Here is a 13,192-nt window from a genome sequence, read left to right as displayed (position 1 = left end):
TGTTTTTTTTTTTTTTTTTTTTTTTTTTTTTTGGTAAGGTCTTGACTTTGGTTAGCTGACTTTGTCAGTGAGAATAATGGTGTTCAATAAAGGCCATCCCTTAAATCTTATTGGCTTTTAGGAGTCATAGTAAAAATCTTGTATGCCTATCTGTATGCCCTGGCTGTACTGAAACCTCATCCTAACAGATACCTGAATTGTGATACCACCCATTGTCTAGAGATCCCATTTCATGTTTTAGATTAGTAGGTGATCATGTCTGTGCTCCAGCAGTCACTAGGTTTAGTGTTTTTTAGATGCTCACTTAAAAGTTTTGCAGGGAGGTCTGAGATTATTTCCCAAAGGTGCTGCCATCTCTAGTTCTTTCCTTTTCTTTAGTAGCTCTCTTCCACTTTCTGCTCTATGGTCATAGACGCCTGGGGTTTATAATGTGGGTTTTTTTTTTTTAAATCAAACAAATGTTGATTAATACTGTACTTTGTTGGGTGATCATTTTTAAACATAAATTAACGATCACTATGTCTAATAAATTATCTTAATATACCTGGATCTAAGAAAAATATTATTACACATCATAAAAATGTATACAGTTTGGCTTTTGATTTCAGTGAAGAAGCAAAGCAAAAGCATTCTTGAATTTTAAAACAATAGTTAACATTATCCTCTCTTATACTATTGCAAATTTTGGCCATTAGTGTGTTTAAATTATGGGCTGTATTCATTTGCACTATGCTTGTGCAAATCTTCTTAAAGAAGAATGGAAAGAAGAAAATGTATTTAAAAAAACATAAAATACTTCTTGCAAAGATTCAAGTGAAAAATTAAGAAATTTAAATGTCAGTTTTCTGGAAGTATTAACAGGTTAGCTTTAATTTCACCTTCCCTTGCTAACAGATAACATAATGTATAATAATTAATACAAACATGTAACATACCATTATTCTTTCACTTGATAGGAAATAGCACCAGGTATGACCTTACCCCTGTCACTGCAGTCAGTGTTCATTTGCTCAACAGCGATGGGACTCCAATCCCAGTGAATGGCCCCATCTACGTAACAGTGCCTCTGCCAACAAACAGCAACCTGAAGCACAATGGCCATGTTCCAGCCTGGAGGTTTGACCAAAAATTTGGTAAGCAGTATTTTGTAAAGTATCAGGGGGTAGCCGTGTTAGTCTGTATCTACAAAAACAACAAGGAGTCTGGTGGCACCTTAAAGACTAACAGATTTATTTGGGCATAAGCTTTCGTGGGTAAAAACTTCACTTCTTCAGATGCATAGAGTGAAAGTTACAGATGCAGGCATTGGTGGCTGAACTTTGTAACTTTGTCCTCACCCACAACCACTTCAGATTTGGGGACAACTTATACCTTCAAGTCAGTGGCACTGCTATGGGTACCCGCATGGCCCCACAGTATACCAACATTTTTATGGCTGACTTAGAACAACGCTTCCTCAGCTCTCGTCCCCTAGTGCCCCTCCTCTACTTGCGCTACATTGATGACATCTTCACCACGGAAAGGAGGCCCTTGAAGAATTCCACCTGGACTTCAACAATTTCCACCCCACCATCAACCTCAGCCTGAACCAGTCCACACAAGAGATCCACTTCCTGGACACTAAAGTGCAAATAAGTAATGGTCACATAAACACCACCCTATACCGGAAACCTACTGACCGCTATACGTACCTACATGCCTCCAGCTTCCATCTAAGACACATCATACGATCCATTGTCTACAGCCAAGCCCTAAGATACAACCGAATTTGCTCCAACCCCTCAGACAGAGACAAACACCTACAAGATCTTTATCAAGCATTCGTAAAACTACAATACCCACCTGGGGAAGTGAGGATACAGATTGACAGAGCAAGACGGGTACCCAGAAATCACCTACTACAGGACAGGCCCAACAAGGACAATAACAGAACACCACTGGCCATCACATACAGCCCCCAGCTAAAACCTCTCCAGCGCATTATCCACAATCTACAACCTATCCTGGAAAATGATCCCTCACTCTCACAGACCTTGGGAGGCAGGCCAGTCCTCGCTTACAGACAACCCCCAAACCTGAAGCAAATACTCACCAGCAACTACACACCACACCACAGAAACACCAACCCAGGAACCAATCCCTGTAGCAAACCTCGTTGCCTACTCTGTCCCCATACCTACTCTGGCGACACCATCAGAGGACCCAACCACATCAGCCACACCATGAAGGGCTCATTCACCTGCACATCCACTAATGTTATATATGCCATCATGTGCCAGCAATGCCCCTCTGACATGTACATTGGCCAAACCGGACAGTCCCTCCACAAAAGAATAAATGGACACAAATTGGACATCAGGAATGGTAACATACATAAACCAGTAAGTGATCACTTCAATCTCCATGGTCATTCTATTACAGATTTAAAAGTCACTATCATTGAACAAAAAAACTTCAGAAACAGACTTCAAAGAGAAACAGCAGAACTAAAATTCATTTGCAAATTTAACACCATTAATCTGGGCTTGAATAGGGACTGGGAGTGGCTGGCTCATTACAGAAGCAGCTTTTCCTCTCCTGGAATTGACACCTCCTCATCTATTATTGGGAGTGGACTACATCCACCCTGATTGAATTGGCCCTGTCAACACTGGTTCTCCACTTGCGAAGTAACTCCCTGCTCTCCATGTGTCAGTATATAATGCCTGCATCTATAACTTTCACTCTATGCATCTGAAGAAGTGAGTTTTTTACCCACGAAAGCTTATGCCCAAATAAATCTGTCAGTATTTTGTAGTGATCCTGCAATCATTTTCATTCCTCTGAAGCTTGCTTCTCATTGTTTTTCATTTAAAGTCTCTTTTAGAGAATATAAAAATCTGTTTTCTTGCTGTGTCTAAAAGTAGAATTTGTATTAATAAAGCTACATGATTAGGTATTAAAAGCTAAACAGTTGTGTATGATGTGTATTGTTTCCATTTACAACTTTTTTGTGTAAACTTTATCAATATTCTAATCAGTGTTTTGAATAAAAAATTAATCTGCTTTTAAGTTATCGAACAACGTAGATTTCAACATCTGGAAGGGTTTTGTACATCTAGGTTAACAAAAATCAGTTGTGAGCAAATGAGAGCCACTGAACACTTTGAAAGGATGAGAAATGCCATGAACATACACTGTCAAACAAAATGCACTGAGTTGTCTTTGTTGCTCCGTGAAATTCATCCCTTGATAGAAAGCCAGCAGAAGGCATATACATTATGCAAACCATATTTAAGACTTAAACCCTAATAGTTTGAAGTGGTGCATGTGCCTCGTGCTGGCCCTCTGTACAGGGGTGAATTTCACCTTGAATTATTCACGTGAAGGGTTTATCTAATTGAGGAGCAATTTCAGGAGGAGAAGAAAGAGGAATGGAAGAGGAGAAAAGTAGAGATTAGAAAGAAAGAGAAGTGGGAAGTCAGAAGCATGGATTTCCTGGAGAGAGAGAAATTGTTTAGGTGCTCCTGGCAGGTGAGAGATTTGTCTTAAATTATGATATCTTGTAGAAGATTTCAGAAATAGAAGAACAAGCATGAAACCATTTTTTCCTCAAATGAGCATTTGGCTTATTGTCTGCCTCTATTAACTGAAGGTGGATCTTGGGTTTTCAAGTGTCGTTCCTAATAGAAAAAAATCTGTTAGAGGAAATCTGTTAGAGAAAAAAATTATTAGAGGATTTATTTAGAAATGGCTCTGAACAACCTGTAGAACTTAATAAAGAAGGATATATCTTCTGTAGAATGTTTAGAACAAATGCAAAGAATATAATGGAGAAGGCTTTGGAATTTTTACACAAGATGTGGAATAGCTAGTTTTCTGTTTACCCCCAGCTAATTTGAAAATCCTCCTCTTAACTCATACTTACTTGATCTGCTTTTTATGGCACAGTTAGCAGTAGGGTTCACGCATTCAGGTTCTTCCTGAAATTGATTTTGATTTGTGATTCTAGAAACTGTTCTGTTTTTCACTTGTTCAAAAGAAGAATAGGAAGACTGACTCATTCACTTTCCACACAAGAAGCCGTCCATCCCTAATCCTTCCTGTCTGCTGCATTATAACTGTAGCATGGCTCACTGGTAGTTACTGTAAAAGATTATGATTTTGATTTTAAGGTGACTGCTGATTTATGACTAAACTTCCATGTCCCAGTAGTGGGGCAGTAAAAGCTCTTTGTTTTTCACTATTGCATATAAAGGACTAGATACCCACAAAACTGAGTGACTGGCCAACAAAATGGCAGATGAAATTTATTGTTGATAAATGCAAAGTAGTGTGGCTTGGAAAACATAATCTCAACTATACATACAAAATGGTCTAAATTAGCTGTTACCATTCAAGAAAGAGATCTTGGAGTCATTAGGGATAGTTCTCTGAAAACATTCACTCAATGTGCAGCTGCAGTCAAAAATGCTAATAGAATGTTAGGAACCACTAGGAAAGGGATAATAAGATAGAAAATGTCATAATGCCGCTATATAAATTCATGGTACGCACACACCTTGAACACTGCATGCAGTTCTGGTCACCCCATCTCAAAAAAATATATATTAGAATCGGAAAAAGTACAGAGAAGGGCAACAAAAAGGAATAGGGATCTGGAAAAGCTTCCATATGAGGAGGGATTAAAAAGACTGGGACTGTTCAGCTTGGAAAAGAGACGACTGTGAGGGAATATGCTAGATGTCTATCAAATAATGAATGGTGTGCAGAAAGTGAATACACAAAGAACCAGGGGTCGCCCAATGAAATTAATAGGCAGCAGGTTTAAAACAACAGGAAGTACTTCTTCACACAACACACACAGTCAATCTGTGAAACTCATTGTCAGGGATGTTATCAAGGCCAAAAGTATAACTGGGTTCCACCAAGAATTAGATAAATTCATGGAGGGTAGGTCTATCCGTGGTTTTTAGCCAAGATGGTCAGAGAGGGAACCCAATGCTCTGGGTGTCCCTGTACCTCTGACTGCCAGAAGCTGGCTCTGGACAACAGGGGATGAATCACTTGATAACTACCTTGTTCTGTTCATTCCCTCGGCAGCACCTGGTAGCAGACACTATCGGAAGTCAGGGTACTGGGCTAGATGGATCATTGGTCTGACCCAGTATGGCCATTCTTATGTTCAGCTGAGTCAAGTATGCACTGGATGTAACTAAATGGGGTAACTGTTGCCACAAAAAGGGGCTGTTCGAGCCCTCTCAATCCTTTGGCTGGTTCTGTATTGGCTGCCTATTCAGGTGTGCCATGAGGCTAGCAGAGTATTGCTGGAGACTTTGAAGCTGGTGGGGGGGATGACGTACAGACCATAAGAAAAGTGCTCCTGCACTGAGGGTCATTCAGAACAGTCAGGGAATTTAAAGTCCTACTCCTTCATCTCTCTAGCTAGTAGAGACTTGGATCTCTCTAGCTAGTAGAGGATCAAGAGCTCATTTGGGTAGTGGGGACAAGGACCATACTACACAACCCCACCATTTCTGGCTGAATAGGAACATCATTTAATAGACTTCAGGAAGGAGTCCTGGGCCAGAAGTATGGTGGCCAAGAACACTGGGAATCCAATTCTTCCTTCAGTTATGTGGGTGTAAATCCTGTTGAAATCAAGAAGCTGTATGGGGTTGCCCGTCAGGAGTGAAATCAGTCTAAAGTCTCAGTTTGCTACATTTTTCTCTCTTTATACATAAACAATCTTCAAGATTCTGACAGGACCAAGGAAAATCTTAGAAGAGAAATGGCAAGACAGCTTTGATAAATTTCTTCCAAATATCCCTTACTTTCAAAATTATAATATAAATCTGTAATATTAAGTAAAAGTAACTCCCAATGTTGGCTGAGATTCAAAAGAAAGAAACCTACAATCCCCATAAATACCAAACACACATTTTGCCAACACAGCAAGATGATGGACTTGCATTTTGGCATATCTTTAGAAGACATGACTCCATAATGTTAATGCACCTGTCTCTGCTATTCCCAGTACTTACAGTTGCTGAAGAGTACAGAGTACCATCATGAAAATAAAGTTGGATTCATTAATTTAGACAAAACTTCTCAAGGGCATAATTAGTTGCTGTTTATTTTATTAATTATTCAAAGGTACTGCTGCTTTAATTTGGTTGATGTGCCATGCATTCAAATCAGTACATTTGTTTAGTAATGAAACATCTTATTTGGAACAGTATGAAATAGATAAAGCAGATTATCAGAATGATTTTTCTGATTTCCCATTCCACCAGTGTCACTGGAACAGTTTTCACTTAAATATGCTCGGTTTTCCCCCCAATCCCTCTACAGGGTAGAGCTTATGGTAACAAAAATGCAGACTGCCCATGGCAAACAACCTAAAAACCTGTCAATTTTGGCCAATGTAAAGAGTCATCTCTCCACTCTGTAGAAGAAAATTCCTGTGTTTCGAGTCTAGAAGCCACTGGGTTTGTATTAGGACAATGTTTTCCCAGCAAAATTTATTGAATCCTGAGGATGAAACATGTCTAATATTTCTCTCCCCCTGCCAGAAACGTGAGAAAGTATTTCAGCTTTTTAGAGTCAACTGTACTGCATACAAAAAGAACGAGGAGTACTTGTGGCACCTTAGAGACTAACAGATTTATTTGGGCATAAGCTTTCGTGGGCTAAAACCTACTTCATCAGATGCATGGAGACTCCATGCATCTAAATATCCATGAGACCCATCATCATTTGGGACCCTAATTCCAAATGGTGTCATGGTATCCTCTCGCACTGAGGATATCCCAGTTATTGAGAAGAGACTGGTAATAGCAATGGGTGATTCAGTTATTAGAAATATAGATAGTTGGGTTTGTGATGACTGGGAGAACAGCATGGTAAATTGCCTAGTGGGTGTGAAGGTTGCAGATTTCATGAGATATTTAGACAGGCTTATGTGCAGTGCTGGGGAGGAGCCGGTGGTCGTGGTACATGTAGGTACAAATGACATAGGAAAACGGTAGGAGAGAGACCAAATTTAGGCTGCTAGGTAAGAGATTAAAGTCCAGGGCCTCCATGTTAGCATTCTCTGAAAAGCTTCCCATTCCCTGAAAAGGGACAGAAAGACAGGCAGAACTGTAGGGGGCCATTGGATGATTGGAGTGCTAAAAGGAGAACTCAAGGAAGACAGGGCCATTGCAAAGAAGCTAAGTGAATTCTTTGCATCTTCACTGCTGCTGATGCGAGAGAGGTCACCACACCCGAGAAATTCTTTAGCTGACAAATCTGAGGAACTGTCCAGATTGAGGTGTCCATAGAGGAGGTTTTGAACAAATTGATAAATTAAACTGTAATAAGTCAGCACGGCCAGATGATATCCACCCAAGAGTTTTGAAGGAACTCAAACATGAAATTGCAGAACTACAAACTGTGGTATGTAACTTATTGCTTGAATCAGCCTCTGTACTAGATGACTGGAGGGTAGCTAATGTAATACTGATTTTTTTTTAAATGCTCCCAAGGTGATCTTGGCAATTAAAAGCCGGTAAGCTTAACTCCAGTACCAGGCAAATTGACTGAAACTATAATAAAGAACAGAATTATCAGACACACCGGAACACCGATATGTTGAAGAGTCAACACAGCTTTTGTAAAGGGAAATCATGCCTCACTAATTTATTAGAATTCTTTGAGGGTGTCAGCAAGCATGTGGACAAAGATGATGCAGTTGATCTAGTGTATTTGGACTTTCAGAGAGCTTTTTTGGCAAGATCCCTCACCAAAGGCTCTTAAGCAAACTAAGCAGTCGTTGGATAAGAGGAAAGGTGTTCTGATAGATCAGTAACTGGTTAAAAGGTCAGAAACAAAGGGTAGGAATAAATGATTGGTTTCACAATGAAGCAAGGTAAATAGCGAGATCCCCCAAGGATCTGTACTGGGACCTGTGCTGTTATCATAAATGATCTGGAAAAGAGGGTGAACAGTGGCAAAACTTGAAGATGACACAAAATTACTCAAGATAATTAAGTCCAAAGCTGACTGAGAAGAATTACAAAGGGACCTCATTAAATAGGATGACTGGGCAGCCAAATGGCAGATGAAATTCAGTGAAAATAATGCACTATACGTACAAAATGATGGGGTCTAAATTAGCTGTTACCACTCAGAGATCTTGGAGTCATTGTGGATAGTTCTCTGAAAATATATGCTCAATGTGCAATGGAACCATTAGGAAAGTGATAGATAACAAAACAGAAAATATCATAGTGTCACTATATAAATCCATGGTACTGCATGGAGTTCTGATTGCTCCATTAAAAAAGATAGACTAGAATAGGAAACGGTACAGAGAATGACAACTACAATGATTAGGGATATGGAACAACTTCCAGATGAGAGATTAAAAAGACTGGGACTGTTCAGCTTAGAAAAGAGACGACTGGGGGGGATATGATAGAGGTCTATAAAATCATAAATGGTGTAGAGAAGGTGAATAAGGAAGTGTTATTTACCCTTTCACCTAACACAAGTTCTAGGGGTCACCTAGATATAGGCAGCAGGTTTCAAACAAACAAAAAGAAGTACTTCTTCACAGAATGTACAGTTAACCTATGGAACTCATTGCCAGATGATGTTGAGAAGGCCAAAAGTATAACTGGGTTCATGGAGAATAGCTCTATCAATGGCTATTAGCCAGGATGGTCAGGGACACAACCCCATGATCTGGGTGTCCCTAAAGCTAGAACTGGATGACGGGATGGATCACTTGAAATTGCCCTGTTCCATTCATTCCCTGTGAAGCATCTAGCATTGTCCACTCTCAGACAACAGGATACTGGGTTAGGTGGACCATTGGTCTGACCCAGTATGGCCATTTTTGTGTTCTTACCATTTGACTGGCTTCTGCTTCACTTGAACGTGCTTGGTTTTTATTTGTTTCAGTGAGGAAATCCTTGGGGTCAATCAGTTTACATTTCAAGTACTAAGTAAGGGGTAAGCAAACTTTTTGGCCTGAGGGCCACATCAGGGAATAGAAATTGTATGGCGGGCCATGAATGCTCACAAAACTGGGGTTGGGGTGTGGGAGTGGGTGAGGGCTCTAGAGTGGGGCTGGGGATGAGGATTTTGGGGTGTAGGAGGGTGCTCTGGGCTGGGACCGAGGGGTTCAGAGGGTGGAAGGGGGATCAGGGTTGAGGCAGGGGTGTGGGAAGGGCTGGGGGTGCAGGCTCCAGGGTGGGGCTGGGGATGAGAGGTTTGGGGTGCAGGAGGGGGATCAGGGCTGGGGCAGGGATTGGGGCGTGGGGAGAGGCTCAGGGGTGCAGACTCCGAGCAGCGCTTACCTCAAGCTGCTCCTGGAAGCAGTGGCATGTCCCTTCTGCAGCTTCTACGCATCAAGTGGCCCCTGACCCTGCTAGAGCGCTGGAGTGGGGCTATGCTGCTTCCAGGAGCCACGTAGTGCAGCCCCCGACCCTGTGCCCCAGAGCAGGGCCATGCTGCCGCTTCCAGAAGCCATGTGGTGCGGCCTACGCCCCGGCTGGAGCGGGGTCGAGCCATGTGGTGCAGCGCCGGAGTGGGGCCAACCCGGGTGGTGCGGCCCTCGGCCCAGCACCCCGGCTGGAGCGCCAGAGTGGGGCAAGCCCCAGACCCCGCTCCCCAGTGGGAGCTCGCAGGCCAGCTTAAAACAGCTCACGGGCCGTAGTATGTGGCAATGCATAACTAGATATCCAAGAGTGCATAATGTAGAGATCAGGATTGATCCCTCAGTGAAGCTTTTGGTACATCCAATTAACACCTTAACCGCAAAGAGTCACATATGGCTTGTCCTGGATGTAATGGCAAAGGATTCAGGGGTGAGGAGGTTAAAACTTCTTTTCCTTTTTTCCCTTAGTAAAATATTTATGTTCTCTTTCATGCTCTAATGTTTAAATGAAACGGAGTGTAGCTCAGTGTCCTGTTTCGGTGTATTTCCTTTTCCCTGAACACTTAACATACGTCTTGGACATAACCTTGTTGTCTTTAACTTACCAGCTTCTGCGCAGAGAACAGATGCGCATTCCACGATGAATGAAAACTCAACCATGCATTAATGTAAAGGATAGCAATGTGGAAGGAAGAAACATATCTTGGGGATCTCTTTATGGTTTTACAAAGAAAGATGTTTTATACACTGGTACAGTACTTAGTGCTTTAACTGCATATGATCCTGCTAGGTGCCTATCTGCATCTTCATATGCCTAAATACCTTTGAAAATCTCACCCCAGTTAAGTCATTGGCAAAACGTCTGTTGATTTCAGTGGGGTAAGGGTTTCATCCTGTGTGTCTTGATTCCTCACCTGTAAAATGAGGATAATACTTCCTACCCTCAAATGGGTCTTGTGCTAATAAATACATGAATGCACAGATACTGGTGTTGTGAGTGCCATAGAAAAGCTCATTTAAATATAAATTTGAAGTAGGCTTTTATTTGTTTTTACTAGGTAAAGTAATTCTCACTTTTTACTGTGAACACTGTCACATACTGAGGAGGATTCTAGAGCACTGAAGTATTAAAACAGCTTATTGTAGATTCCAGCTGTCTGTTATACCGCAAATTATTCTAAAGAATTGACTGGTGAAAGCCCCTGATTAAACCTCTTATGGGGAGTCTAGGAGATTCAGCTGGACTGAGAGGAGACTTGCCGCATTCTCATGCTCTGTGACAGGTATAGGCAAATGACACTGTCCACATAAGGTCTTGCATATTTGGCAGGTTTATTTACCGTGATACTGACCAATGAAAAGTTATGTTAGTGAGAGCTGTGGTGGATGCAGTGAGAGGAGAGAGTCTGACTGCTGGGCCCAGCTGTCTGTGCACACTTGCAAGCTTTTGGTGTGATAAGTGACTGGGAGAGGAACAACTGGGAGACATCTGGTGAGGCATAGGTCCTGGGGGAATATTTTAGAAAATATCTCAAGCATTAAGGAATCTAGAATTTTTGATGCTAAAGTGAATTATTTGTAATCTTTGGTGGGATGAATAATTTACAGTTTTCTAGAAACTCTGTTGATTTTGAGTGGTCTCGACGGGTATGTCTACATAGCAAAGAAAAGCATGCGGCTGGCGCATAACACCTGACTTGGGCTTGTGAGACTCTGGCTGCAGGGCTGTTTCATTGCTGTGTAGACTTCCAGGTTCTGCCTGAGCTCTGGGATCCTCCCACCTCACAGGTCCTAGAGCCCGGGCTGCAGCCCAAGTCCGGAAGTCTGCACAGCAGTGAAACAGCCCTGCGGGGCCAGCCACTGGTGTCTAGTTGCTATGTAGATGTACCCTAAGTCAAGGATAATTGGACTGCAAGAGATAATTACTGCACATACAGTGGTTTACTTGCTATGGGATTTCACACACTTTGGTCCGTCAGCATCTCAACAAAACCCACTGAATACCAAAACCTCTCTGTATGTGATTGTAATATAGTCCACTTATTATGGTAACTATTTGTATTATAGTAGCGCCCAAAGGCCCCAGGCAGGATCAGAGCACCATTGTGCTGGGCACTGCATGCACACACAGGAAGACCTGCTCCCTGCCCCAAATAGCTTATAATCAAAGTCAATATATGTAACCAGATTCAAAATTCTGGCTACTATATCGCCAGAAACTATCAGGTTAGCTGAGCATATGGAAATTCTCTTGCAAATTGTGAAGAGGAAATCGGCCTCTACAAAGTTCCCAGCTTACACTGTGTATTACTTCTGTAGTTTACAAGTTCTTTGACAACTTGATTTTGACTTTCTTTTTAATCTCAAAACTGTCAAGGTTAAATTCCTCTTTTTAAAGATTAAATCCACTAAGGAATACAGTTTAACTGCTTTCAAAGAATTCTGTTCTTTCTGAGTGTTGCCATAGAAATGGCAGTTACCAAAAAACAGCTTTTTAATCGTGTATGAAGCCTGCATAATATAATAGATGCAAATATAATTGCAGAGTAGTAGACAGATCTCAGCTTCAGTGGGGAAAAGGGGAGAAGCTCTTTGCTAATGCTTCGTATGTTTAGCTCTCTGAGGGAGGTTTTGGCTAGCATGATCCCTTTGGAGGAGTGTAATTAAAAACATGGGTCACAGGCAGTTGTGGTTGTGTTTTATTAACACACAATGTGTGTTTTATTGTACTTTCTAAAGTACAGAGTAGAGCTTTCAAAACTAGAAGTGATATGAAAGGGTTTTTGCCCCCTCCTTCTCTCACTGATGTACCATATATATTGCTTGAACAATAATGACAGGGATTTTGTGGCATAGCAAATGAGTCAGAGGCATGAATCTTATGGTGATGTATAGCGAAGGAGGGATGAGAAAGAAGATAGACAAGGAACAAAGTTGATGCTAAAATATATTAATATGCCCAAACAATATGTTGTTAAAGTTGGTGAACACAAAATTACATTCAATAATAAACTTTAAGACCAGGAACGTCATATACGCTGTATTTCTCCATACAGCAATACTGATTTCACTAATGCACAACCGCTATACAGTGCAGCCAGTACACAGCAATATTAGCTCTGCCCCTCTCAGGATGCCAGACTTCCAGTTTCCCTATCCCCTAGTTATCGCCCAACACAAATGTGTGTGGTAGAGGGGGGAGGTAGTCTTGGATTTGAGACTGAGAGAGCAGGGTGGATCTGGGAAGAGGGGGGAGGGTTATGTTGCCTGGGACTGTTGTGGTGAGGTGTTGGAAGCTGTAAGTGTGGGAAGGGAGTGGAGCTGAGTAGTGGAGCTGCCTGAGGGTAGAAGCTGGGGAAGTGTCAGTGGTAAAGCTGGAAGGGTCTCAGAGAAACTGTTAATTAATAATTCTAAGTGAAATGTGGAAGTCACCCTAGCCAATGGTATTACAAACTCTAGGCCTGATCCTGAAACCACTGATCACCTACTACTCTCACTGACATCAAAGGGAGTTCGAGGTGCTAATCATCTCTTAATGTGTTTCTGCCTCAGTTTCCAAATCTGTAAAATAAAGATAATGCTTACCCAGGGCCGGCACCAGGCAACCAAGCACATGCTTGGGGCGGCACCTGGTAAGGGGCGGCTAATCTTGGGGTGGCGGGGGGCAGCGCGGCGTGGCATTCCGTGGGGAGGGGGCGCTCCGGCGGCGCGGTGCTCGGCGGGGGTGCGGCGCGGGGTGCGGCGCTCGGGGGGGTTCCTGCAGCGCTCGGCGCGGGGCACGGCGCT

The 13,192-nt window shown here is 42.2% G+C and overlaps 1 protein-coding gene across 1 annotated transcript in view; it reads left to right on the top strand.

Moving 5' to 3' along the window:
- Nucleotides 1–13,192, top strand: part of FAM171A1 (family with sequence similarity 171 member A1) — a 118,083-nt gene that overhangs the window by 85,498 nt on the left and 19,393 nt on the right. The window contains exon 7 of the mRNA XM_029911007.1: nt 957–1,133. Coding sequence (XP_029766867.1) covers nt 957–1,133 — 177 coding nt within the window. The remainder of the gene's footprint in view (nt 1–956; nt 1,134–13,192) is intronic.

Source organism: Terrapene carolina, unplaced genomic scaffold, assembly GCF_002925995.2.
Source record: "Terrapene carolina triunguis isolate 2854851 unplaced genomic scaffold, T_m_triunguis-2.0 Scaffold84, whole genome shotgun sequence".
In the NCBI taxonomy this organism is placed as follows: domain Eukaryota; kingdom Metazoa; phylum Chordata; order Testudines; family Emydidae; genus Terrapene; species Terrapene triunguis.
The sequence above is the reverse complement of the archived record's forward strand: the minus strand, read 5'-3'. Positions and strand labels throughout refer to the sequence as shown.